We start from the raw sequence: 27,934 nt of genomic DNA, 5'->3' as shown, positions 1-27,934 counted from the left end.
CCCATTTCTTGTTTTCATTGTAAGGTGGACAGGTTTATATATCATACTAAAGGTTGGCCTGAGAAGTGTTTGAGAGGAGCCCTGAGGAAAAGGACTTGGGAGTGATGGTTGACAAAAAACTCAATGTGACCTATCATTGTGTGGTCACAGCCCAGAAAGCCACACATGTCCTGGGCTGCATCCAAAGCAGTGTGGGCAGCAGGGCCAGGGAGGGGATTCTGCCCCTCTGCTCTGCTCAGACCCCACCTGCAGAGCTGCATCAGCTCTGGGGTCCCAGCACAGGAAGGATGTAAAACTATTAGATTGAGTCCAGAGGAGGCCACAAATTTCATCAGAGGATAGGAGCAACTCCTCTAGAAACACAGGCTGAGGAAGCTGGGGCTGTTCAGCCTAGAGAAGAGAAGAGAAGAGAAGAGAAGAGAAGAGAAGAGAAGAGAAGAGAAGAGAAGAGAAGAGAAGAGAAGAGAAGAGAAGAGAAGAGAAGAGAAGAGAAGAGAAGAGAAGAGAAGAGAAGAGAAGAGAAGAGAAGAGAAGACTTCATAGGAGCTTTCCAGTATCTGAAGGTGGCCTACAGGGAAGCTGGAGAGGGGCGCTCTTTCAGAAAAAAACTGCATTGATAGGCAAGGGTGACTGGCTTAAAACTGAAAGAAAGTAGGTTTAAATTTAATGTCAGGAAGAAATTCTTTATTGTGAAGGTGGTGAGACATTGGAACAGGTTGCCCAGAGAATCTGTTGATGCCCCATCCTTGGAAGCGTTCAAAACCAGGCTGAACGGGGCTTTGAGCAACCTGGTCTAGAGGGAGGTGTCCCTGCCCATGGCAGAGGCACTGAAATTAGATCTTTTTTAAGGCCCCTTCCAAGCCAAACCATTCTATATTCTACATACATTATGTGTTACAGGGCTCTAAGAGAGAAGAAATGAACTTTTAAAAAAGGAATATAAAATAACTAGGCTTCAGAAGAATTCAATTATTAAGATCTGCCTCTAAAGGTGAGGATTTTATATTCCCTTTTTGCTAATATGGAGGTTGCACAGTGGGAGAAGAGGAATATCTATAGCACCTTTATAAGCAAGGTAGCTTCTGTAAAGCCCTCTCAGTTCAGATGGGAACCCTCACCAAGCTCAGCAGAGACCACTTGCCAAGGGAATGCCAGTAAACGCTTTGGCCAGATGATTTAATTCCTTATCCCACTGTTTTCAGTGTGCTCTGCACCTAGTATGGACTGTCTGCTCTACTACTAGCCTCTACTACAGCGTGAAGTAGGAGTGGATATGGCTGAGGTGTCATACTGCCTGCCTCATCTCAGCAGTGCAGTCTATCACCATTTTTCTTACTGTAATCAGGAATAGTATTCAAAAAACTTCCTACTATTGCTAGCTGATCAATCTTGGAAGAGCAAGAAATGCTACAGGGAAGAAATCATGCATAAATAGGACCAGGATTAGAGAAATTCTGATTGCCTTCTGTGCTTTACTCCTGCACAGCAAAATAATACCTGAAAAAACTTCCTTTCAGTCAGATATCATAGGAACAAATGATGGTAGCATCCATCATGATTGGTGATTGGGATAATGTTTTGCTAACTTCTCAAGAGTGACTGTACAGACATCATTTTACATTTACTGACCAGTCTGTGTGAAAAAGAAAGATTACCAGGAAGGAATAAATCAGTCTAGAAGCACTGCACATAACCCTTATCTCCTTAAGTCTCAGAACTCCCTCCATTCCTTAGCGATTTGGTACATGTACCATGTAAACTACAATTTTTAAAAATCTCGATCATGTCTAGAAAATTTTCAGAAGTATCCTTTGGACTGCCTTTCCTGAAGCTATGCCTCTAGGATATTTTATTTCTGGCAGAGAGAGTACAAAAATTTTTATCCCAGAAAAAAACTCCAGAAAAATAAACATAATTCCTGTGTTAGGCTAAAACTAAGTAGTGACCTAGGAGTATCACTGAGTATCTGCTGAGGTGTTAACCTATCTGGTCAGTTGAATTCTAATATGGGTTCCTCCAGACCCATTTAAATGATCTAAGATCGTACAGGTTTACAGGTTTTTTAGAGGCAGCTGTCAGGTAAGCATTCAAAGCTTGTCTAAATAATATATCTGACCCATAAATAATTTAAATAAAAGGAACAAAGACATGATCTGGTCACTTAGAACTGCCAAGAAATCAAAAGCTACTCAGCTGAACAAGGAAATTATTTGGTATAAATCATCCTTCAATTCAAAATCCAGACTAAGACTTTTGCATTCTCTTTAGCTGGTCTTGTTTATGTTGACTGTTCAAATGATTTCTTCCCTTTTTTTCACAAAGATGGAGCTAACTAGTTGTATCCTTAATTATTTCACTATCTTTTAATTAAATAGAAAAAATCTTTTAAATCTTTGTCAGTTTTGGTTTTTTTGGCAGGACACATAGGCTTAAAGTACTGTTATTTATGACAATAATTATTCACTGGTATAGATAAAACAAAACTATCCAAAAGCATAGCCACTGCATTGTTCAGTTGATAAGGTCAATGTTACTAAATTGATCTTGTCTTCGCTAAACAGCTGCACAAATACAGAACTTTTTGTCCTTTTTAAATTATCTCTTATCTGTTTGAAAATGCACTTTTTAAAAAGTGAAAACCTTTAAGAAAGGCAATGGACATTGCAGATATTCATTATAAGATCTACAAAGCCAGTGGAGAGTCCATTCCATTCCATTCACAGTAGGAATTGCACTGCAGTATTTGAAAGTGAATTAAATATTTTCTTTAGATTTACAAACACAGATTTCTTCAGCATAACTGCTATAGAAGTAGCAAATTTCTTTTCCTGGTATACTTGAATGGAAAAGACAATGATCTCAGCTACAAGGCTGAATGCTATCTTACACAACAAATGGATCTTCATGAAGACCATAACAGTGGTATTGACCTTCTAGACAGGCTTCAAACTCCTGGGTCTCTCTTACAAAGAAGGCTGAGGGAGCTGGGCCTGTTCACCTTGAGAAGAGATGACTGAGAGGGGCTCTCTTCAATGCCTGTATGTCTCTGAAGAAAGGGTGTCAGAGGCTTTTCTCAGCAGTGCCAGGCAATAGGACAGGCAACAGGCAGAAACTGATGCACAGGGAATTTCACCTGAACACCAGGAAGAACTTCTTCACTGTGAGTGTGACTGAGCACTGGAACAGATTGCCCAGAGAGGCCATGGAGTCTCCCTCATTGGGGATAGTCAAGAAGTGTCTCACACGATCCTGTGCAATGTGCTCTGGAATGACAGAGCAGGGAGGAGGCCACCACTGTGGCCCCCTCCAATCTGACCCATCCTGTGCTTACGTGATCCAACAGCACAGGGTCTGGATTTTGTTAATAATACAATATGGACACGATAATGAGGAGAATGATTCGAATGATATGCGTGGAGTAGAACATCTTACTCTTATCAAGGACAGAACAGCACAGCCCTGGAGAAATAGATAAAGGATGTAACTTCACAAATAGAACCTATGCAAAACAAAAGCAGGATGCCAGCTCAGCTCTGCAAGGCTGACAAAGCCAAAGTAATGCAAACAAATGATATTGCACTTACTCAAAAATGGGGGCTGAGGAACAGCTCATGTCACATGTCCTAAGAGGACACGGGACATTGAAGACAGACCCCAAGGAACCTATGAGGACTTCTGATATGAGATGAGACTATGTTAAATAAAGTAAAACATACACATCCAGTAAGGGGGGAAAGCTATGAATATGTGATCATTTTTGTATGATAAACACTCTGTTTACCCAGTACTCGGGCATTCGATTGGAGACATGTTCCTCCAAATGTCCAGCAACTGCAGTAAAGGATGCCCGTTGTCTAGTACTCAAAACCATGTCAGAAAGCTTCTATTCAGCCGCTGTGGTATCACAATGTTCCATAATTTCATTTTCATTATCTTCAATAAAAAGACTTACAAACTAAAAGAGCTATGGATTCTTGATTTTCAATACAGTACCATCAGTTCACAGATGAAAGACATTTGTGCTTTACTGAAATCAAAGAAGTGTAGCCACTGAATATAGGCTTACTTGTCTAGCCAGCTTACAAAAAATCTTGTAAATTGTTGTCCTTTCAAAGCTGAAATGAGAACAAGATTAAAAAGAGAACACATTTCAAAAGTAATTGTAGTTGAGGGACATGTTGTACATTAACATTCCTCTCAGCATCACTTTAATCTCTCATTTTGGGAACTGTCTAGCTTTCTTTCAGTGACTTCCTGCCATAGATGAAATCTCATCTATCTTCCCAATGAAAAGATTGATCCTGGCAAAGTCAGCAATTTTTCCTTTTAAAAACATGATAGTAAACACTGCTTTTTACCCCACCAAAATATTCTAAAATGACAGAATATTATGGTGCGTAGAGATTATACCTAAAATGTTTTACTGAACATTTCCAGCATCTGTTCCCAGATATTTGCATGGTATTTGTGTACATGTCTGTCCTCATTTTTATGAATACTTTTTCAAAATACACAGAGGTGATTAAAGCGGGCATGACTATCTTTACTCTCGCATGGCTCTGCTTTCCTTTGAAGAGTAAAAGAAATTTTATTGTACTATCCATTAAATTACTTTTATTAAATCCATTTGTGCTGGGATCTTTTGGTATAAAGGATTGCATGACATTACCTGGTGTGATTCCCAGTTAAATGTATTTAGTGGATAACTAAGGGTTGGGAAGTGAAGGGGAACAGCGGCTGCATTACAGATTTCCAGAAAAAGAATTTTGCCTTTTATGATAAGTCATAGATACACATCAATAGAAGTTGCTTAAAATAATTGAGAGATGGAAATTTACCTATATCCCATTGCATAATCCCATCTTAGAGAGCCAAGGAAAGAGTCAAATCTTTGAAGAAACATCTACAGAATCCGGGGTGAAGACCCAGCGTAAACATCAGCACAGCACATAAGATTCCACTCTTACAAATGCACTTCATCCTGCTATTTAAGTCTATGCAACATCAAAGATACATTTACAGGTACAGTCTTGGAGAGTCAGCAACTTAAGATGACACAATAATGTCACTTGGTATGCAGGGGGAGGTTAAAGAGAGGATTAAAACCAGTCAGGCACAATATATTAAAGGAATGCATGACTAATGGGGTGTGACAGCAAAGGGTTTCATTCTTTTCAACAGAAAAGATCCCTAGGGCTTGAAGTATTAGTCCACTGTGCCTTTATCACCTTGGAATTTTTATGGTTGTTTTAGATGACTTCACATTTTCATAATTACCTTTTTGGCATTAAGCCAATTTTCACTTTTAATTAAATGCATAAATAACCTTAATTCTTCATTAAAAGGTTTGTTGCTCTTATTTTTCATAATTATTACTCTCAGGAAATATTTCAAATACCAAAGCATAATGTTCATTAGTAATGATAACTTCACAAAGGTCCAGTAACTACCTATGTTGTACCTTCTAAACATTATGCCAGTGTTTAATAGGAGCTATGATGAAAAATGCTCAAAAAGAATTTCCTTAGGTAGCAACTCAGCTCTTTAGAAATGCCCTTATACATGTAAACAGTTGATGACTCATGGACTTGACATCCACAGGGAATCAGCATTGTGAAATATCTTGGTATTATTGGAAGTATCTGGAATATGGAAATACAATTTAGAGCTTAGTCCCACATACTGGCCTCAAAAGCCATCCTTCCATCTGAGACTGGCTAGTATTTTGTAATACTGTGTATTTACCAAGTGGCAGAATTTGAAACCAAGAATTCATGTTTGCAAAAATTATTTTTACTTGCCTTGCTGTGTTCGTTTAGTGATTAACAATTACAGCAGAAAACATAAAGCATTAAACCATTAAGTCAGAGATTAAATTATCTATTTACAAACCACATCAATCTATTTGCTCTTTTTTTTAATTTAAAGTCTGAAATCAACCCAAGTACTTGAAGATGCATTGAAACATCTTATATTATAACACTGACTTCTTCACATAAACTTTACAACGGTCAAAACAGCAGAAAAATCACCTTTTTCCTGACTTGTTGATCTTTGGAAGAATGGGCTTTCACATGTTTTCTCAGGGAACTTGGATCTGTGTATCGCTTAGTGCATCCTGGAATCTCACATGCATAAGGTTTCTAAATTAAAAAAAAAGGATAAAGTTACTGTTACATCACAGATTATTTTAACTCAAGAGAATACTTTTTGCGCCTTGGGATGCTACAAACCACATTACTACAGAACAAAAACACTGTACATTATTACATGCAGAAAGCTTTACAATTTGTTAGAAAAGGAAAGGACGAAGTAAAGCTTTAAAGAAAGACAGACAAAAGGAAAGTTTTCATTACAGCACCTTTCATGATTACCTTTTTTTCTTAGTAGTACAGTGAATATTGCTAGATATACTTACAATTTTTCCACCCTCAGAGCAATCTTTGACTTAATCAGAAATTACAGTCTTTAGTGAATCAGGTAAAGAAACTGCAGTAAAGGCCCAGAAAGACCGTTTAGGATTATAGAAGGATCCGCTTCAGAAAAAGAGAACAAGAAAAAGTGTTAGTTTATTATATTACAAAGAAGGCAAGCAAAACCCCAACCAAGTATTGAATACTGAAATTTCAAAAGTATTACATGAAAAAAAACAATTATAATGTGAAGTACTGACCAACTCCTTCAGCTCACATTTTCTAATAATACTTCATTTTAGAAAAATACCCATAAAACATCCTGTAATATCTTTACAGTTTTCTTAAAAGAATGCCTAATAAATCTAACTCATATAAATATCTCATCTTGCCTGTTCTAAGCTGTCTGTCTTGCCTGAAGACTTGAAGGTTCACAATACTAAGTATTAAATGAACATTAGGTCCAACTGTTTCCTGGAAGTAGCTATTCAACAATTTATTCACTTGTGTTCTATAAAGAATTTCTGAAAACACCTTGTACAAATTATTAACTTGCCAGTCATAGTTTTAACTATTAAAATGTAAAATTTACTTTTTTAAACAATCATTTAATTCAAATGGCATTGTTTAAATCGTATTTCTGGACTTCCACCCTTTGGAAACTGTCTCCGAGAAAACACAAAATTTTTTTTCTGAAACAGAGGTTTTTAAACAAATCTCAGCCATCACTCAAATTTACAAGGGACAATCTGTTGGCACAAAAATTTTTAGATTTACAATATTATTCTATCTCTCTTGACTTTCTGGTACATGCCCCACCCTTAACTTTTCATCAAAGAAAAGCACTTCCTATTGCAGATGGCTTCAGTTTCCCTAAAGATCAACTAAGTGGGAGAAAGCTACTGCTTCTACTTGCAGCAAAGACCATGGAACCCGTGGTCTTTTTATCAACAAGCCTGGGTCCATCATCTTGCCTGCTTAGATGACTGGGTCACTTTTGGGGCAGCTTCAACAGCCTCATCAGACCATCCACCCTCCTTCCTCTAAGGTTATGGGCTACCTGCTGTCATCTAGCTGGAGGAAAGGAGTATATGGTCTAATATTCAGAGGGCTGCAATGGGACTTCTGTGTCCTTACAGTGTCCAAGTGGGTCCTCTGGTGCTTGGCGCGGTCGCTGGAGTTGCTGAACGCTTTCTGGCAGCCAGGGTGCTGGCAAAGGTACGGCTTTTCACCCGTATGGCTCCTTAAGTGAATCTTGAGATTTTCAAGTCTGGAGAAGGCTTTCTTGCAGCCCTCAAACTAGAAAAGAGAAAGAAATTATTTGAAAGGAAAGCACACACAGTAAACTGCAACAGCAAACACCGAACAGAAGGGTAAAAGGGCATGCAGACACCTCCAGCCTGCTGTGGCTGTGCAGCTCTGCAAGGTCTGGCTTCTCAGTGTGGGTGCTGCTGCAGGGGGAGTTCAAACCATTTAGACTGTAAAAATGCACCTATCCTCTCTGCACATGGCTGAATTAGGAGAGTATGTCCTACATTTTGCAGATGGCACACCGAGACCCAAAGGGACCAGCCATCTGAGAGTGCAGCACCTGCCCGGGAAATGCAGCACCAGCTGAATCTCCTCTCTGTGGCACACAGAGCAAAATGGTCACTGTGAGGTTCTCAAGACTTCTGTTAGCTACCCCTGTCTCAGCTCCAGGCTTCTCTGGCTATTAGCAACTCAGCATAACGGAGCCATCTCTCAGTACCAACCCAACCTACAGAGCAACAGCAAAGACATGCAGGGAAATTTCAGTCTGCTCTGCCTTGCTCATGGTGATGCAAAAAGTGAAATTATTTCTGAAATACATTTTTACCTTTCTGCCATGAGTAAATGTATGACATACTAAAAATACTGTAAGCCTGTCAAAAGAGGATGTAATTCCTGTGGGGAACCAATAACCATGGAGCACAGTACTTCTATACCTAATCAAGTACTGCATCTGTGGAGAAATCTATGTTTATATGAACAGAAAAAAATCTTGTCATCTATCATGTTCTCATGGTATACTGTAACCTAAGGGAAACTTAAAGATCCCTTCTATTTGACACCAGCATTTTCAGAGACACTTGATTTCAATTAGACCTAAATATTTATGAATATCAGAAGTATAAGCTTTCTAAAATTCTATCAGTCAGGATCAATTAATCTCATTAGTTTGAGTTGCTGCATATCCCACTATGCAACATTTAAAGCTTCAGATGCATAACAAACTGCTATTTTGCGGTTCTTGCATGCTTGCAAAAATAATAATACTGTAGTAGAGATGTTTCTAAAGCTAACACAAAAATTTCCATAATTTCACTACCTATTAATTTTCTTCACTTGAAAAGAAACAGGCCATTTTTCACTGGTGTCAGAATGACATAACTAAATTTTATAATATATTATGCAGTGCATGTATGTTCACAAGTAGGAAAACTGACATAATTCTGGTCATTATTAGCATGCCTTTCTTACAATCTGTAACATCCTCAAAAAAAAAAAAAGAGAAAAAAAATGTATCACTTAATTTTAAGCACATCTTTTGGATTACTGCAAAAAAGCATTACAAGTTCAAAGAATAAAGTATAAAATACATTGCCTATAAACCAGCACTATTAAAATTAAGAAATTAAAGCTTGATACAGAGGATGAACCATGCCTGCTATACCATAATTGCAATTTATTTTTCCTACACAGGCACTACAGAAAATGTCTCGACCCATGAAACTTTTTATTTATATTCCATCCCTTTATCCAAAACAAACCAGTGCTTTTCAGATTACCCAGCTTTGATCACTGAACATTAATTTATGCTTTTAAATAGTGTCACCTTTATGTTTACCGAGCTTTAGCATGCATACAAAGCATTATTGCAACAGTAAAAATATTTTTACTTTTAAGGACATATTTTTATAAAATATTACAGGATTAAAAAAAAATACAATACACCAATATATCTTAAAATTGCCTTGATAAAAATACCACTTCTTTTCTAGGAAAAAGTAAAGAGTGGAGACAGCATAAAACCATGGGAGCTAAAAAACTGATATAAGAAATTAATCACAAAAGGAATGCAATTATAGAATGGTTTGGGTTGGGAAGGATCTTAAAGATCATTTAGTTCCAACCCCCCTGCCAGGAGTAGGTAGATCTGTTAGAACAGGTTCCTCAATGCTCCATCGATCCTTGGCTTGAACACTTCCAGGGATGAGACAACTTCTCTGGGCAACCTGAGCCAGTGTCTCACAGTAAATCTCTTCCTAACATCTAATAAAATTCTACTCTTTCAGTTTTGAGCCTTCAAAAAATGACCTTCAAGAAGCAAAATAATTCAAGAGCACTTCTGTTAAAATGAGAAAGAAATTTACTGATTAGCCTATCTTATACAGACAAGTTATTATTTTGTAATAACATCATGAAAGAACAAGCACATATTCTAATGACTGTAACTATGCTGTACATAAAAATAATTTTAGTATCTCAAGAAGTCATTAATTTTATAGGATAAAACTCAGACCAATGAACAAGTTGTAGAAACATGTCTCTGTTTTGTTTATTTTGCAGGTTATTAAACTTTGAATTTTCAAGTTCGCAAATGAACTTAAACATGTAAATGTTGTTTATATGGCTGTAAAATTACCATTAATTTTAAATGGGCAGAAATGTTTAAGTAAGTAGAACTGGGGAATCTTAACATATAAATTTAAGAATTATTATTTCTGAAGACTTCTGCATTGCTCAGTATAAATTGGAAGAAAGGATAGTTTTCTCTTCCCCCTACAGCCTTAAAATACTGTCTGGCATATTCGCAAGGCAATATACAGATGTGTATTGCTGAAAAGGTTCCTTTAGCAAAACAGTCTACAAGGCTGTATTATTAAGACAACCATCCTTACTCAACAGTTAATGAATGTTTCTTCTATAAATCAAATTTCTTAAAGTCTTGGAAATCTCTGATACTTAAGACAAAAGGAATGAAAATATACTCTTTTCAACAACACAGAACATAGTCTTATCCTGATAAAAATATTTCAGTGAAAGTATTGCAGACCAGACGGGGTCACTTACGGGGCAAAAAAGTCAGGTAGTTGATACACATTTTGAAAAGGAACTCATAGTTTTCTAAGGTATTAACTGTTGTAGCCACTTAAGTATATGGCATACCTTAGCATTCTGAATATGTTTGACAGTCCTAAACATATCCCGATTAAACCAGATTCTTTGCAAGTCTTATGTGAAATTAATTGTGCAATGTTTTCCTAAACTGCAGTACAGAAATCAGTTACTGAGCTTCTATTTTTACTGCTGCATGCAAATTGAAACCATTAAGTAGCTCATATGGAAAATTCCTCTATGTACTTCCTAAAGTCCTTTTTAAATACATTCATGTTTACTTTCTCCTTTTATAAGGACAATTATGAAAAGCAAGAAACAATATATTTACAGGGAAAGGTAAAGTATATCAACAGAAAAAACCCACAGTTTTATGACTTTAAAACATTTGTATTCTCATGAGTTCATCCTTGTTTACACAGAGATAATTGTATACCAGGCAACCATCCTGTAAAATGACAATTTAATTTCATAGGTTATATAAAATGAAAAGCCCTGCTGGATGCACCATGCATTTCTGAGCTCTTACTGGAATTCACTGCATAATATGTTTAGACTCTTGAACTATAGAACAGCATGGTAATACCTGTGTGAGTACTTCAGTATTGGTAGCAGACAGTCAGTGGCCAAGTGACTAAGAAATTAGTCTGTTTTCTCTGCAAAAGGAACTGTTCTGATTATCTCAGTTGATCACTAGTATAGCAAGGATTGAAGAACTTGTTCTGGCAGCTCTGATCCATTCACTGAAAAGTATGCAGCCTTCATATAAAAGCGAAACACAGCCAACACAGCTTCTTCTTAATCCAGTATCTAATATTATCTGGTATTAAATATATTCACATTTTCCTGTCTGAATTTGTTTTGCTTCAGCACCCAGGCAGTGTATTTTCTTTTGTCATTTTTCTGTTGACTTAACATTATAAGCAATGTAAAAAGTAACTTGTTTTTATTTGAGGTATTTTCTGTTATCAAGTAATTTAACCTTCTCTTAAACAATTTCTATATATCAAAAGTATATGCTTTCTCCCTGTACACAATGCTTTCTCAGACGTCCTTCAAAATTGATTCCAAACCTCCAAAAAATGAAAGGAAATTAATTAGTTTTAGAAATACTGATACCTGATCAGTAATTGATTTTACAGAAAGGTTCAATCCAGTATACAAGACAATGTTACTCTCCTCAAGTTTGGTCTTTTAATATTCTTTTTCATCTGAACCAGTTATACAGTGATCTGCAAATATTTCTAAGCATGGCTGTTTGTGGCAAAGGATCATCTTTTATTTTTTGAAGTGTGAAGAATAAACATTTCCGTTTTCCATTGTCATGTGTGAGAAAATATTTATGGGATATTATAATGAATACATTTAATGACATGTTCCTCATCTGGTCTGTCTCTAAGCTTACTGGGAGAGGGATGGTTTCCCTTTTGACATTTGACTTTGCTAAACATTAGTCTGCCTACAACCATCAAATTGCAGCAGCTGGCTTTCTGGGTACAAGAGCTAGCTATTGTCCACACAAAATCTCAGTAACAAACCTAGATACTTCAGGGACAGAATTTATTTTTTCTTCAATAAAACTGAATACATGTCTCAGGCAAGAAGCAAAAGAGACTGAGAACCCCTCGAAAGGCTCTGGTATAGGGAAACACATGAGCTACATCCAAATGACCTCAGAAAGTTTGATATGGCATGAGCTTGATGGAAAGGTGAAGAACTCTTTAAATCTCTGCCAATCTGACTTGGGGGAAATCAACCCAACACTAAGTACACACAGAGGATATATTAATCAAGTGGTTCTAACGCATGCCCAGAGTTGCAAAACACCAGCTCATTTGGCTTAGTAACCTGTTCAGTCATGGGGAACCTTTCATGATGCAAAATGAGAAGAAATACATGCATGCAGAAACTAAGATACATATCAGAGGGGAGAAATTCCTCACTGATTTTAAAAGGCCAACAAGATAAGAAAATTTATCCTAGCAAAAATATTTTCCAGAAAAAACAAAAGAATACACATCTCTACCTTCCATACCTCTTTTTCATTAAGCACAATGGATGCCAGAGTGTCCAAGGATACATGGCATCATACCTGTGGGACTGGACTTTCCCCATTGCATCCATACAGGTAAGAAAACCAGCAGTTTCACAGATATGCAGTTCAAATCAGACCTAGCTCTTGGGTTTTTTGCCAGTCAATGCATGGCAAACCCACATTAATCTAGGACTGATTGCACATGACCACACAGACACATGCTCTAAAAACTTCTCAAACAATATGAATTGGTCCACTCCTGACTACTTCTGCATTCATCCAGGATACAAAATACATTATCAATATTTCAGTTGTAGACTTATCAATGTTAGGTATTCAGGTAAAATGAATCAATCTCCCTTTTTCACTTATTCCAGGATCATCCTAGCCTTCTTTAAGTCATAGCATTTTACAGAGGGTTTTGGTTACAGTTGGTAGGAATAAATTCCATCTCAGTCTTTTTTCTAGGCATAACTTCTCATATTGTAATTATAAGCTATATGCCTTTATTTCTGCTTACTTTTCTTTGCATTTGGCTGATTTACTATGTGCCTTTTTATAATGCGATAATCCAGCAAAATCAATGAGATCATCTCTGTCAATGGGATATTCTCAGTATCTGTAGCTCTGCTAGTCTCTGTTAAAAGTACAAACTTTGTTTAACTACTTAGGACCACTCTTTAGAGAACAAGTGAAGTACTCTTCATCTAGTATGTGTCCTTCTAATGAAATTTAATACAAAAAGCTAAAAATCATAGAACCATGGATTTTTTTTAGGTTGGAGAAGACCCTTCAGATCGAGTCCAGACATTACCCCAGCACTGCCAAGCCCACGACTAAACGGTGTCACCAAGCACCACTTGTACAAGTCTTCTTATTATCTCCAGGGATGGTGACTCTGCCACTGACCTGAGTCTCTTCCAATGCTTGACAACTTCTCAGTAAAGAATTTTTTGCTAATATCCAATCTAATCCTTCCCTGACAGAGCTTGGAAGTTATTTTCTTTCATCCTAACACTTGTTACTTGGAAGAAGAAAGGGACACTCACCCCAGAATACTGTACTGATTTATGTAATATATTGATCCATTGTCGGAACCCAGAACATCCCTCTGGGTGCCCTGGGTGGCCCGAGCCACTGGCAGGGGGCTCTGAGACCCTGGCATGCAGCCAAAGACACACGTGGGGTTTGGATCTTAGCCCATGGAGCAAATTACCAACTCTGTATGAAGAATTACAAGCCACAAAAGTTTAGCTAGCAAAACAGTAATAATCACAGGTGAAGGGAAAAGTTTTTGAGTGCTGTACAGGGAGGTTTTGGGCCTTGTACAGAGGGGTTTAAGTTTTGTACATGAGGGTCAGGAGTTCTAAGATGGAGGGATTTGGGCGTGCCCTGTCCTTCTTCTTTCCTCTACCCAACCTCCATGTTCATGGTGATGTTGGCACTTTTAGATTGGTTTAGAATAGAAGCTGACTGTCTAACATAGGTGATAGCTATTGGAACAGAGTTGTAAATATAGTACACGTAGTTTTTAGTATAAAAGATAGCACCAGCCTCGTCGGCGGAGAGTGTGCCTTTGTCTGACCTGCTGAATGGACCTCTGCAGCTCAGGAAGAAAATCTCTTAGATAACATACAATAAACAACCTTGAGACCGGATGACTGAAGACTACTGAGTCTTTCTTTGAAGGCACAGGTTGGAGGAGAGACTTTTCCATCTTTCAGGGTAATCCCAATCTAGGGGTGAGCCCTGACAATCCATACCCGGTTTACAACCGCAAATTACTGTCTGAGATTGGCTGGACGAGCTGCTTGACTTGCTTACTTTTGTAATATTCATAAACTGACCATAAGCATGACAAGCAGAAGTTTTAAATCTTAAACTTTGAAGGGAGGTATCTTAATAAAAATATAAGCCGTTCCTAGATTTCAGGAAATGCTGTCATACATGAATACATATGTGCAAATGGAAGGAAGGGTATTCCTAAAAACTATCTAGGAAAAAATAAATCTGAAGTCGCATATACATAAGGTCCCAAAACAAATCTTTGAATTATTCAATAGCCATGCAGCATTTTCTAAGATTCATTAGCAGCTAAAAGGCATATTAATTCTTTAACAATGTCCACCTGCCAATTTATTTTGAATGCTTTGAAATGCTGACCATGTAGGTTCTTCTGTGTCAGCACCAAGGCAGGTGGTATGACAAGGAAAAGGTATCTCTCCACAGCTTTGTATTTATCACAAAAACCGATGTAAAAGCTGTTCCTTACATGGCTTTCAAACAAAAACAATGCATTTCAAGCATTAATTAGTAGTCTTGTAACCAGTTTCCTTCCTCATCGGTATTAGCAGGGTGCTGCTCTGCAAAAGAAGTGTCTCCAAAATTGAGAGTAAGACCTCATACGAAAACCTTTTAAGTAGCTTTTTATACCCCTAGACTCTCCAGCCTAGCAATCTTGTGAATGGCACATAATTAGTGTCAGACATCATTCAAACTGCTGACATCAGGCGCTCACTGACAAGGAGGTTGCAGCCACAGCTGAGATTTAAAGGCCCAGGTTCATCTAAAGCAAAGTGAGTATTGTGCTTTTAACCCTTGAAATGTTTAAATGGGGGAAAATGTAGCATTCAGAGCAGCACTTCACCTTAGTGCCTATCTGAACAGAACACGTTGTCTAATGTGGTGTCTGAATGCTTTGGTGAATGCACTAGCTTACATAAAGTCATATATTTTCCTCAAAACCATGCAAAACCTGGCATTTATTTTTGCTTTTATAGTTAGGCTTATGAAATTATACAAGGTCTTGGAATTTATTGTTCCAGTAAATAATGACAGATTATGTTTATATGTGTTACACAGATTATAGTAGATATTTCTTTGCCCAGTCTTTCAAGGACAATATGGTCCATAGGTAATTAGTCACTTTCTAATTCCTCTTAAAAAAAACCAAAAGGTTCCCTTCACCACAATATCCTCACTTCATGTTTTTCTGGCAGATTCCTTGAAATTTTATGATCCAGCATGCATAAATATAAATGCAAACAAAAGATAATTACAGACCATGACAAAATCGAAAGAAATTTGTTATTTAGCTTTGTTGCACTTCCTACCTTAAGTTAAAAGGCTTATTATACTCAATAGATGTAGAATAAAGTTCATATGATTAGATTCAGATGTAAGACTTATGGCACTAGTCAGTGTGTACAACTATAAAGCTCGCATTTTAAGAGCTTCTGACTAAGCAGCAAGTAATGCTTTTTTGTGTGTGTGTGTGAAGGTATTGAACAAGATTAATAGACTATATCCTAATCTGACTTCAGTTTTCCAATGCATCCATCTCTTTGGGTATTTTTAAGAAGAGACACATGCTGCTATACAGGCAATGAAATCAATGGAAAAGAGGTCTGTATCAATACAGATCAAAAATCTACAGATTGGTTCACATGTGAAACTGAATCAGGCTACTTTTTCAGACAGATGTACATGAGAGGCTAGTTTCTTCATTCCCTTTGAACAATTCTCACTTTTTTGGTCACACTGCACACACTTGAGTATTTCTGCATATAGACAGATTACTTGAGATTCTCAATAAAATTTACTTTCAATCTCCTTTCCAGGGAGATCGGAATTCTGATGTCAGTTCTGTTAGGACAGTGGACAAAGGATGGCATCAAATTGCAGTGCAAGAAGAAGAGGTATGTGAGTAAATAACTGTCCCTGCCTACCACACTATTTAATCGTGAAAGCTTTCTTTACAGATGGCTTTTTTATTCTTGTGTTTTTGATAAATGTAGCATGTTCTTTTTTTCTTTTTCATATCAGATCTCCAGAGGTCTTCATACTCCTCATTTTCTAGAGATCTGTGGCACAATGTAACCCTATTTGCTAGGTAACACTATGCCTAAGGACACAAATATCTCTGTTGAAATTAAGCACAGTGCAATGAATGTTATTTACCCCTGAAATAATGGTGTCAAGAGATTCATTCACCATGGTAATGTCTCTTGTTTTCATCAGTCTTAGTGAGCACGGCCATTTCAGCCTCAGAAGCTATTTCTGTTGCTGTAGAGAAGGTAAATATTATGACAAGTCTTTTCAAAAGGAACTATTACTGAATACATCAGCTGTTACTGATTCAAAAACCATATGGTACAGAAACTATCAGAGGAAAAATGAACATTTTGGGAATTCTTTCTTTGCTTCCTTTTAGAAGAGTGTGCTTCCTTTCTTTTTTTTTTCTCTTTCTTTTTTTTTTTTTTTTTGTGGTTTTACTCCTTTCTTTCTCTTCCTCTTCAGCTTTTCTAAAAGGTTGTCTTTGAGTCTCAAGCAACTGAAGCTATAATCTGTAATCATGCAGCTTTCTCTGCTAAAAGTTGTTCACTACTAAGGCAGCTACTATTATCATTAAGCCCCAGAGAAGTCCTATGCATTTGAATATTTTTTCCTTCTTGTAGGCATTCAAGAACTAAACAACCTTCTGTCAACTAAGAAACCAGCTATTTCCTTTCAGGTGTGTAGCTACCTCTCTCTTCTGTAGTTCTGTTCTCCACAGAACATACATACAGCCAGACATACACCATAAACTGAAACCATAGGCTTTCAAATATGGAGATGAAGTAGTGTAAATCACATTCTCACTGAGAAGATTCTGTTGGGTTAGAATTTGCTCTTTGTGAATTTCACAAAGGACTAAAATCTGACCTCTATTACACTAGGGAAAAAAGGAATAAATGAATAAATAACCAGGAAGTTGAAATGGGAAAGAAACTGTTTTGAGGATTCTTCCTCACCATACTTCATGTCAAGATTATCATATATGATTCATTCTGTTTTCTATAAATAATAACATCATACAAATATCTATTTCTATCATAGAAATAAGAGCATTCCATTCCATCCTGTCCTGTCCTATCCTATTTATAAACATGCATACTGGGACTGAAAAACTGAAAAAAACATGCATGCTGTTCTACAAAGACTAAGGAAGTATATTTTCTTACAGTTATTTGAAAATATTAACACCTAATTGCCACTTTTCAGAGATAAAGGATATTACAGACAGAAAAGCACTAAGACAGTTCTCAGTAAATTCTCATTTATGGTGCATAGTTCACAGTTGATACTGTAAAACTTTCAGCATGCTGTTCTACAAATCCAGGTATGAGCTTTTTTTTAGTCCCAGCAAATCTACACATGGCCAGCTGTGTGCTTTCTGGCACAGGGTCTCTTGGTAAACTCAGTTTATTATTTAAATAGTCAAACCTTAACTTTCTTAGTTTGGGTTGGTTGGGCTTTTTTTGTTTTGGTTTTGTTTTTTTCTTGTTTGTTTGTTTTTTGTTTTTTTTTTTTTTCTTAATTAAAATGCCATTAGATCACTGTCAAGAGCAAAACAGGCAGTAAGAGATTCATTTTATAGTTCCCAAGTGCAGCATTTGCATTCAAATGCAAACATGCCAAAAATACAGTAGAAAATATGCCAGGATATAGTGGAACATCTCTACAAATGCTAACTTCATGTCCAAAGAAATTATGTACTTTTGTTATCCCAGGAAAAGAAAACTTGACTGGCTCCACTTTTGACCAACTGACACTGATATAACTTAAAGGGCCTGGTTAAAGTGGTTTTATTAAAGCAAAAGCATAAGGCATAATTTAATGTGTTATTTGTTTACATTAAGCAGTGTTCAGCTTGAAGTGCCTGAGACAAAAAGCACAGTGTATAGAGGCAGAGGCATCATTAGTAGAAGGAAATTTGCTCGGCCAAACCTGGGCTTGAATTTAGAAGTTCAAGTTTCACTAAAAAAATGCACCAAACAATACACCACAATATACGAAAAAGGCAATTCTCTTAATTTTACTACAATATTTACATACATATTTTTGTCTGCCTAATTGGCTCAATCATATGTAACTTCCAATATAAACAAAAATTTTTACACATATAAGTAGAACACTTTATAAAATAACAGGAAAATAACAGGATTAAACTGTGCCAGTATGTAATGGTTTGAGAAGAACCTTTCTCAAAGTATGCTCTTTCATAAGGATACACAGGAAGCACACTGTTTGATTTCAAGGAGCAAAAAGTCTGACATTCTGCATTATGCAACAACAACCTCATCGGGGGACAGAATTTTTAGCAAATTTCATATGTCAAAATTTATTTGACTCTTTTCCATCAAAGAGATAGTGCTTCTAGGATGTTTCTTATGGAATTAATAAGTTCAAATTATTCAATTAATGGTGTATTCATGGTCCACTCAGCTTATAATGGAGAAAGGACTGTTTCTGTTACACTCTAGTAGAACCTCAGCCAGCAATTATGATTTATTACAAATGTGCTGTGGTGACCAAAACTTAATAGGTAGTATTTCCAAATTTTACTTCTTGTACTAGTTTTTAGTAGTTTTTCTTCCCTTAAAATATAACATGCATCTTTACAGCTATGGCCATCTAGCTATAAGAGTTATTTGGCTATCCTCTAACTATACTACTAATTTCCAATTTCCATCCTTAAGGAAAACAGACATGATGCATACTGATTTCTTCTACCTCTGTTTCATAATACTTACGCTCTACCATGATAATGCCATCAGACTGATATTTACGAGAAGTTTTAATCCTGACAATTGTATGTAAGAAGCAAGCAAGAGTATATTGCCTTGTGATACTTATACCTATTTGGATGCAAGTAAATCATACAGAAGTTACGCTCAAGGCTATATACATCAGTAAGTATTCAACATTTTCTGGTACTTGAAATGGCTAATTTGGGGTCAGAGTTGTAATGCACTCACTGGAACACTTGGAAGCATACTTAATAAAAATATGCTCTGTAATACCTAAAAGACACTCCACAAACACCAAAGGTAGATAATTAGAAAGTAAAGAAAATTCACATTTTAATGTTTATTTTCTGAATTCCAGAACTTTTTAAAACAACTCAATTACTTTTAAATGAGATTAATTGGTGCTTTACTGAAAAGTATCCAGATTAGTATCTATGGCTACTGAAAAAGTCTGGACTAGAAAACTCCGCAAAATCTACTATTCAGCGGAAACTTAAGCAAATTAAAATGGGGCAAAGGTGAGTTCTTGAACAGCCTTAGCATGGCTGCATTACTGCCAGCCCATACTCAAACAGTTCTGTCATAATAACCAGGTCCTAATTCTGCATTACTTAAATATACCCCACTTTCACTGAAGTCAGTGAGAATTCTGAATATGCAAGGAATGTAGAATTACAAGTAGTTTCTTAATCCTTAGGTCATAAGCCAAGATAAGTATAAAGCCTCAACTCATAATGTGGCTGGTTGAACTACTCTGCAGCACCTTTAAGGGCATTAACAGCAGGATTCTGCTGAATTAGTCTAAAAATCATATCAAGAACTTGCCTCTGCACTCTGATGTGTAATAGGTAATTTAAACTCAGCAACCAAAAGATTAGAGCAAAATGTATTTGAGCTGTTTAACAATGCAGCCTTACCTCTTCTTCCCTCTTTGTCCCCTGCTAAAGGGGAAATCAATAATACAATTAAACATTTAAAATCCTCACTTTCTCCTGTTCTGAGCAGAGCTACTTACACAGTTGTCTTTTCAGGGCAAAACACAAACCACTCACAGAAAAAAACAGTTGTGGAAAATGAGGTAAAAGTGCTTGCATTTTAATCAGTGGGAGTCCATCACACTAAGAAACAGCCTAGGAGGTTTATTTCTTGCCCCACAAGTAAATCACACAAACATTTCCAGCAACATTCAAAATGCACTTTTCAGCCCAGTAAATGTTTTCTATTCTTGACTGCTTAACACTCTCAGGTTTTTTTCAATTAGGACCTGTTCGTTCAGTTAGTTTAAAAAAAAAAAGACAAGAAAGAAAGAAATAAAGCTTTAAAGAAAGGATTAAGCCATGTATTTTTTTGAGAAAGAACATAAATTAGAAATTATTTTTGAATCTGGAGTATGCATTCTTTAATCTTCTGCCCTGCTGGGAAGTGTAATAAGAATAAAGGCAGAAAGAAGCTTTTTTACTTCATTGACTTTGTTCAGTGGAAGATATGCTTTTGACTATCTGCAACTAAATCTCAAAATTCATGACAATTCAGACAATACTCCCACATTTTATAAGCCTGTGCATTAAAAAGAGAGCTGGGCGAGCTCCCACGTGGTGAGCAAGCTCTCCAGATTCAAAAGGGCAAGACAGAAGGCCATGTGGGTGTGAAGCAAACAAGCCATGACTGTGAGAAGATGGTGACAAGACTTCATGTATTGGCAATGCAGTTCTTCAGTGTGGTGTGGCTTCATAAGCAAAATAATTTTCGAAATAACCAACAGAACTGACTGATGGGTGTGAGTTAGGGATAAGAAAACCAATGGAAGAGGCTAAAGGTTGGACAAAGTATAACTGTTGCTTACTGTTAACTGTTTCTTTGCAGGAGCATTTACTAAAATCTAAATATTATGTTTTTAATTTAAAATTAAAGGAAATATCATTTGATGAAAAAGACAGAAATCAAAAGGAATGCCAAAAGCAGAAATAGGCACCATCTTTCTTCCAGGATACCAAATCCTCTTGCCTGTTTGTGCCTTGTCAAATTGAGAAAGATTTTTGCTGAGAACCCATGACAGTAAAAACAGTCCCAAAAGAAAATATATACCCTTAGATGTTATCTTCCTCCTTTTGGTTCAGTGCACTCAAGTGCAAAGAACCAATATGTACATACAACAACATGAAAGAAAACAAGGCTGCTGCTCCTCCTCTTCCTCCTCCCTCTCAACACAAAACAAAAACCAACAAAGAAATGAAGCAACATGAATTTCATGTAATGGCTAGGGTTTACAGTTTTCTGACATTCCATTTAATGCCAGCAAAACTCATCCCTTGGTTCCAACAAGCTGAGTACATCCTGCACCACCTGCAACTCAATCTCCATGCACCAGAACCTCCTGCCTCCTGCAGACATGCCTCACAGCAGATAGAAGACATTTGGTGTCAGCAGAAATCACACTGTGAAGGTAGCTGGGGCTGCATTACAGGCAACGCCTGACCAGGGTAGGGCCAAGAGCCTGGGCTGGACAATGGCTGCACTCAGGACAAATGCAGTCACTTCACTCAGACTGTCCCCAGTGAGTTAAGGCTGATGACTGAGATAACAATGTGATGCAGAATCTGGGAGCACAAATGTTTGGGTTAGACCTTGGTTTGGAAGGAGGCAGGGCTATATCTAAATCAACAGATGTGTCTGGTTACCAGTGACAGGACTCAGTGTTCAGAGCAAGGCTGAGTACACAGAACACAGCCAGGCAAGGTTTGGAGCTTGATTGTGCTCTGCAGAGCTGCTGGCACACACTCACTGCTTGTAAAACTGTGGTTAGAGCACAATAAGTTTGTTTTTTGTTTTTTTTTTCCCTAAAGAGCTCAGCAGCCAACAGCTTCTGGCTCAAGAAAATGCCAATGTCAGTATTTTCTGACTCACTACAGGGTTATTTCTTCTGCCACACAGATGGTACAAAAAGATTCAAGTTTCCAAAAACAGAAGACAAGGTAATGCAAAATTATGTGGATCCCTGTACTCATTTAAGTCATTCATATAACAGGGGATTTCGGTCCTGTCTACTGAGATGCTGTCTTATGCAAACAAAATCCTTGTGACAAAAAGGCTGTGGTGAAGGTACTGTGAGGGATAAACACAAAACAGTTCCCTCAGCTGAGCCAAAAAAGCTGTTCAACAACAAAAAAACTTAATACAGGAAAATCTGAGGAATAAGCAAATAAAAAAGTTGAGGGATGTGGTCTTAAACATCTTACACAGAAGTGGTTCTCACCATGCAACTGAGGTTTCAGCTATAATAAACCTTAGGTGATCATTAGAGAAGAAGGGCAAGAAAGAGTGAATACAGGAATTCAGCAATAAATGTAGGGTGTCAGTGGAATAATCACAAGCCTTGATAAACGGTTTTGTTCATATCATGTAATGATTAATGAAATTGATAATTTTCAAGGGAAGCCTCAAAGGGTTTACAGAAGCAAAACACCTTGGGAATGAATCCAAAGCTAGGATGAGAGAAACCAGCCCAAAACATGCAGGGCCAAGCAGAAGAATAGATGCACAAAATAGGGGCAGGAAGAAAAATAAGATCAGTACACATGGTATAATTCCTAAGGGTAAGTACATATGCACTTTCTCAAGTGAAGTGTTCAATCAGTGAGTTACTAGGCTTGATTCATTTAAGGTTACGTGGACACCCCAACTGGTTGTGGAACACCCAGAGGACATTTTAGATAATAGCAGGTAAGTGACTGTGCCTAACTATTATCGCTTGTGAGTACAGCCAAAGAGAACAAAAAAACCCAAATACTGCAGATTCAGATGCACAGGGGATGAGCTGTTCAATTTTCTTAGAGCAAGGATAAAAAAGCTTCGAAATTCATCAAAGGAAAATAAAAGGATGACTCAGTAAATAACTATCCTTGTGAAGTCGAGGATTTTTTTTTCTCCTCTTTTTTGTGGACATTACATTCTTCTTAATATGCATTTCCCCAGGGCAACTTAACATTTACCTCATTCCCTGTGAATTATTACAGCATTCAATAGTCTTTGAATTAATCTTTTCCCACTGTGAAAAGATGTTTTAGAGAAGCTACAACAGATAACAGAGCTATTTTTGCACTGTTGGACAAAGGCATTGTGCTTGGTTTTTCTTAACTGACAATACAAACCTTATTTTCTATTTTAATTGTTTGTACCATTAACACAAAACCAGATGATAAAAATACAGATAAGTGCACAACATGAGAACTAATTGAGACTGAATAGCAGATGAAGCTTACATTAACTAATGGAAAGAGAATACTAACTCTGAGCCTGGATTATGCTCATTTCCTAATCAAGTGCAATGCTAAAAGTGCATGTTGATGTATGCCAGAAAATCAGTTACAAATAAAGCAGAAGAGCTTTATTGCACTTCACCTCTTTGGAGCTCCTGTTTCAAAGTAAGTTCATGTTTACTCCACTATGGAAAAGGTTACAATTACTGGACAGATGTCCAAAGGCAGGGTAAGCAAATCTGGTATTTATATTACAAATATATTTAGTGGATTGATAAATTTGATAAGCATTTGTAATTAATAACTCTTTAGATAGAGAGGCCTGATTATTTTCAGGTAACAACCACACAAGTAGAGTGTGTGGGAAGGAGGGAATGAAGAGTGAGGGAAAATTGGCATGCTTTTAGAGATCTGAAAGAATCAAGAAACTGAATGGGCAGGCTCAGGATGGATCATGCTGGACTGAGCACTTCATGTCTCCAGTCATACCAGCAGAACTGTGGAAAACACCTGTGATATCTGTGTTCTGTTCTTTCATTTCTATCTTATATACTAGTAAAGCATTGAAACTGGAATGGTTTATCTTTGAAGATCAATTGAGTTTCAGACCTTGGAGATAAAGATGGTGTACTGCACTGGAAACTTGTGCATCCTCTAGAAAATTGACCATTTGCAGAAAAAGTGAGGATTTAATTTATTTAGTTTCAACATTGCTACAGAGCCCAGAAATGGAGAAGAATGTTGGTGATGACAATATTGCTGGTAAGATGGCCATATGGATTCTTTTCCTTCCTGCATTAGTGTTTACTTATAAGAAGGCTGCAGATCTAATAACCTTTGCTAGCAGTAACCTTTGGATGTCCATTAACACCATATACTGTAATTAGGAGATGCTGATGTTGTGGCTATATCCCTATAGTGGTTCCATTCTGTTTATAAAAAGATATGTTTAGATCAAACATTAACATTCTCCATTAACTGCATGCCAATTGTTACTTTGTTACTTACATTACTTAGTTTCTCCATTTTGGTTGCTTTGTCCTACAGCCTGAAAACCCAGGGAAAGCCTGAATAGGTCTTTTGCATCTAGCTAAATCAACATACACATACTTACCTGAAACATTGCAAGACACTATTGTCCATAAAAGTCTAAAGGCTCTTAGGAAGATCGTTTTTGGTTTCTACTATGTATAGCATGAACACTGATTGAAAGGCTGTTGTTTCCTTCAGTTTCCTGATATCCCACCAAAGCAAACTAAATTGATTGAAATACAGCCTACTGATGCTTTTGTATCACTTTAGAAGCTAATGGCAACCTTCCACCTCTTGTTGAATGGTGTAATTGGCCTGCCAGAGAGGATCTGGGATTTTAACATGTTTCTTGTTCGGCTGAGCTAACCAATTATCCTGCAGTTGCTATCCAAGCTGCATACTTTTCTTCATTGGGGTCATTAAGCTTGTCAAAACTAGTTTGTCACCACAACTGCTGACCCTCATTGCTTTTGACAACAGCACAAGTGTCAGACTAAAGAGGCCTTTGCACTACAAGAAAGTAAATGACTGATCAGAGCCCACCAAGCATCCTGACCATATGCCACAGCATGCCCTTCTGACACCAAGAGAGGTGGAAACAGTACCAACTAAATTAGTTGAGGTTAACAAACACCACTAATTATTTTGTAGAATAAGAAAATAAAGGTTCAACAGCTAAAGAGGAGGAATACTTGAAGGCAGTATATGACCTACACGGATGGTAGTGAAGCATCGGGTTGTTTTCATTTTAGTTAAAAGATGATGCAAGTCACTTAGTCTGAAATAAAACTCTGTGAAAGAAGTTACCAGCTGACTCAGAACATATTTTTGGAAAGTTGATCAGACACAGCAGCTAGCATTAGAGCAGTTTGAGCCCAATCCAGCAGACCATTACTAGATAATCCTCTCCATCTTCTTGGCCACCCAAATGATGTCTGAATCAGGCCAGTGGCAGGTTCCTTATCTGATGTAATAATAACCACTAAATACTTAATATCAGACCATATTTACTACACTGGGGTAAAATATATCATAAAACCATCTACATATATGTAGAACTTGCTTCACTGAAAGTAAAAGATGTGAGAGCCTTATGATGGTCTAATTATACATATCCCCTTATTTTGGTGGCAAATTATTCATAACCCACTCCTTCACTGCTGTAATTATATTCAGTTTAATGAGGTAACTTGGAATTAGCACCATGCCCTCAGTTGCCATAGGGTATTTGACAGGAGAAGAGAAACAAATGAGAAGTTTCAGAGGAATATTTTCCTCATCACATTCCTAACTATTCAAGGCACCAGTTCTGGAAGGGCCATCATTCCCAATACTATAAGAGGTCCTACTTGTTTCAGCTGTCCTGCCATAAGCTCATCCCATAAATAAATCTTCACAGTCTCAGGACCTTTGCCTGCATGCTACTCTATAATACAAGAAAAGTTCTGTAAATATAATGACAGCAAGATGTGTTTGGTTTTCCCCCTAGAAGCCTCCAAATTCCATCACCTTTTCTCCATACTTTTTGTAAAGCAGTTATTTTTCTAAGTCTTTGGAAATATATCTTTTTAATGAAAGCAGGCATATGCAATGTAGCTCAGCAAACAGGATCCAGTTTTAAGAGACAATGACTGTTGTTGGATTGTATCTCTTTGTGAAATACACTTATTTAAACAAGGCTGAGTGACTTAATGGTTCATCAGCAATGTAATGACTTTGAACATCACTGTTCCCATTTAAAAAAGGAAAATAAAAGAAGAAGAGGAAAAGGGACAAAGAAGAAAGAAAAGCAGAACAGTGCTTCATAGGATCCCAGGATTCTGCTGAGTCCTAATGATGTCATTCAGTATTTAATCTCTGGTGACAAGAAGGGCTTTTTCTCTCCTTTCAGCAAGAAAGCAAATTCAACATTAACAAAGCCCTATATCTAAAGCCAAGATTGGACATGAATCTTAAATTGTTCATAGCCTTCTCTATCCCTTCCCCCGGACGTAAAGAGTAGCCATAACCAAAAAGCTATGCTTAACATAATTATATTGACCTTATTTTTAATTTATATTTGGGGTAGGATTGTAAAAAAAGGGCTATTACAATCACTGGCAGAAAAAAAAAAAAGGCAACAGTCATTGTGGTATAAGGAGCTGGGGAAATGACAAATACTGCAAATTGCCAAGCATCACAGACAAAAGTTTTTAAAATATGCACATTCCTTGACTGGCAAGTTTTGTTGTTAAAATCAGGCAGGAGTGAAATCAATCTGAATAGAGGAGAGGGAAAATAAGACTAGGGAAAGAAATGGGTGTGAAACTCTTCATATTTCCTAACTGCTGATCACTTCTAGGGTGCTCCTCATGGAAAACAAATTACACTATTTTTTAATGTTTTTATTTCATGGAACAGCATTGATTTTAAGAGTTGATATACACAGTGGAAGGGGAAGAAATGTTTATCCTTATCATTTACTTCGATGGTTAGCATGCGCACACAGCCAAATAAACTCTTGGTCTCATGTGTTGTACATCAAAATTTTACAGAGTCAAAGTGTTGAAGGGGCCAAGTAAATATCCAAACTCAGTATTCCTAGTTTATATCAGAAAATCTTTATATAGAATTTTTTTATGATTGTCCACTAGCAGCCTGAAGCAGTAAAAGTTCAATACAAAAATAATGGCTAAATGCATAGGAACACTTCCACAAAGATTCTAAGTTAGGAAAGCAGCTCCTTAAGTTGCAAAGCAGTTTTGTTTGTTTGTTTGTTTGGTGGTGTTTTTGTTTGTTTGTTTTGCTTTATTGGTTTTTTTTAAGGATTTCCATCAAAGGCAATAGGAAAATAAACCCAAATTATAGCTTTTATTTCCTGAAAAAACTAAGGAATAAGCCCACCAAATGCAGATTCTTACCACACTAAGTGGTATCTTGTATCACCAACAGGTGTCAGGGAATGATAATAGGTGTCAGAAAGAAAAGGAATAAATGTACCATGCAAAAAGTACACAATAACCCATCCACATGTAAATAATCTTCTGCCATCTTCTCATAATTCCTTTAATGTGCCCAGAATATGTAACTGCTCCAGGAACCAACAGGAAGGAATCACAGTTGTTCAGGTTACTCATAATTTCAACCAGAAATCTGTGACCCTTGACTCCTGAAAGCACAGTGAGAGAAGTACAGCAGCAATGAAAAAACTGCATTTTGATAGTAGCTTTTCAGAGTAGTCCTTCCTCCCAGAACTACACTTATCAGGTTAAAGTTCAAGGTCAGGTTGCTACACCTAACTGACCTTCTGCTCTGTAGAAACACTCTTTTTTTTTTTTCCTCATGGGAATAAAGCACATTTTTCAGTGTTAGAGATTCCTACAAAACTATCCCCTTAACTAGGATATGGACCTGGCTTCTAACAGAAATCATGCTTTGACTAAGACAGCAAAGCTGTGAAAGACAGCACGGTACAGCTACATGTAAAGACTGGGACTTAGGTTTCCA

General features: G+C 37.0%; 1 protein-coding gene across 9 annotated transcripts in view; it reads right to left on the bottom strand.

The window, feature by feature from the left end:
- Nucleotides 1-27,934, bottom strand: part of GLIS3 (GLIS family zinc finger 3) — a 157,363-nt gene that overhangs the window by 37,212 nt on the left and 92,217 nt on the right. For all 9 annotated transcript variants that reach the window (XM_038123378.1, XM_038123377.1, XM_038123376.1 and 6 more), the window contains 2 exons: nt 7,551-7,712; nt 6,033-6,143 (listed from right to left, as the gene is read on the bottom strand). In XM_038123378.1, coding sequence (XP_037979306.1) covers nt 6,033-6,143; nt 7,551-7,712 — 273 coding nt within the window. The remainder of the gene's footprint in view (nt 1-6,032; nt 6,144-7,550; nt 7,713-27,934) is intronic.

This window comes from Motacilla alba, chromosome Z, assembly GCF_015832195.1.
Source record: "Motacilla alba alba isolate MOTALB_02 chromosome Z, Motacilla_alba_V1.0_pri, whole genome shotgun sequence".
Lineage (NCBI taxonomy): Eukaryota > Metazoa > Chordata > Aves > Passeriformes > Motacillidae > Motacilla > Motacilla alba.
The sequence above is the reverse complement of the archived record's forward strand: the minus strand, read 5'-3'. Positions and strand labels throughout refer to the sequence as shown.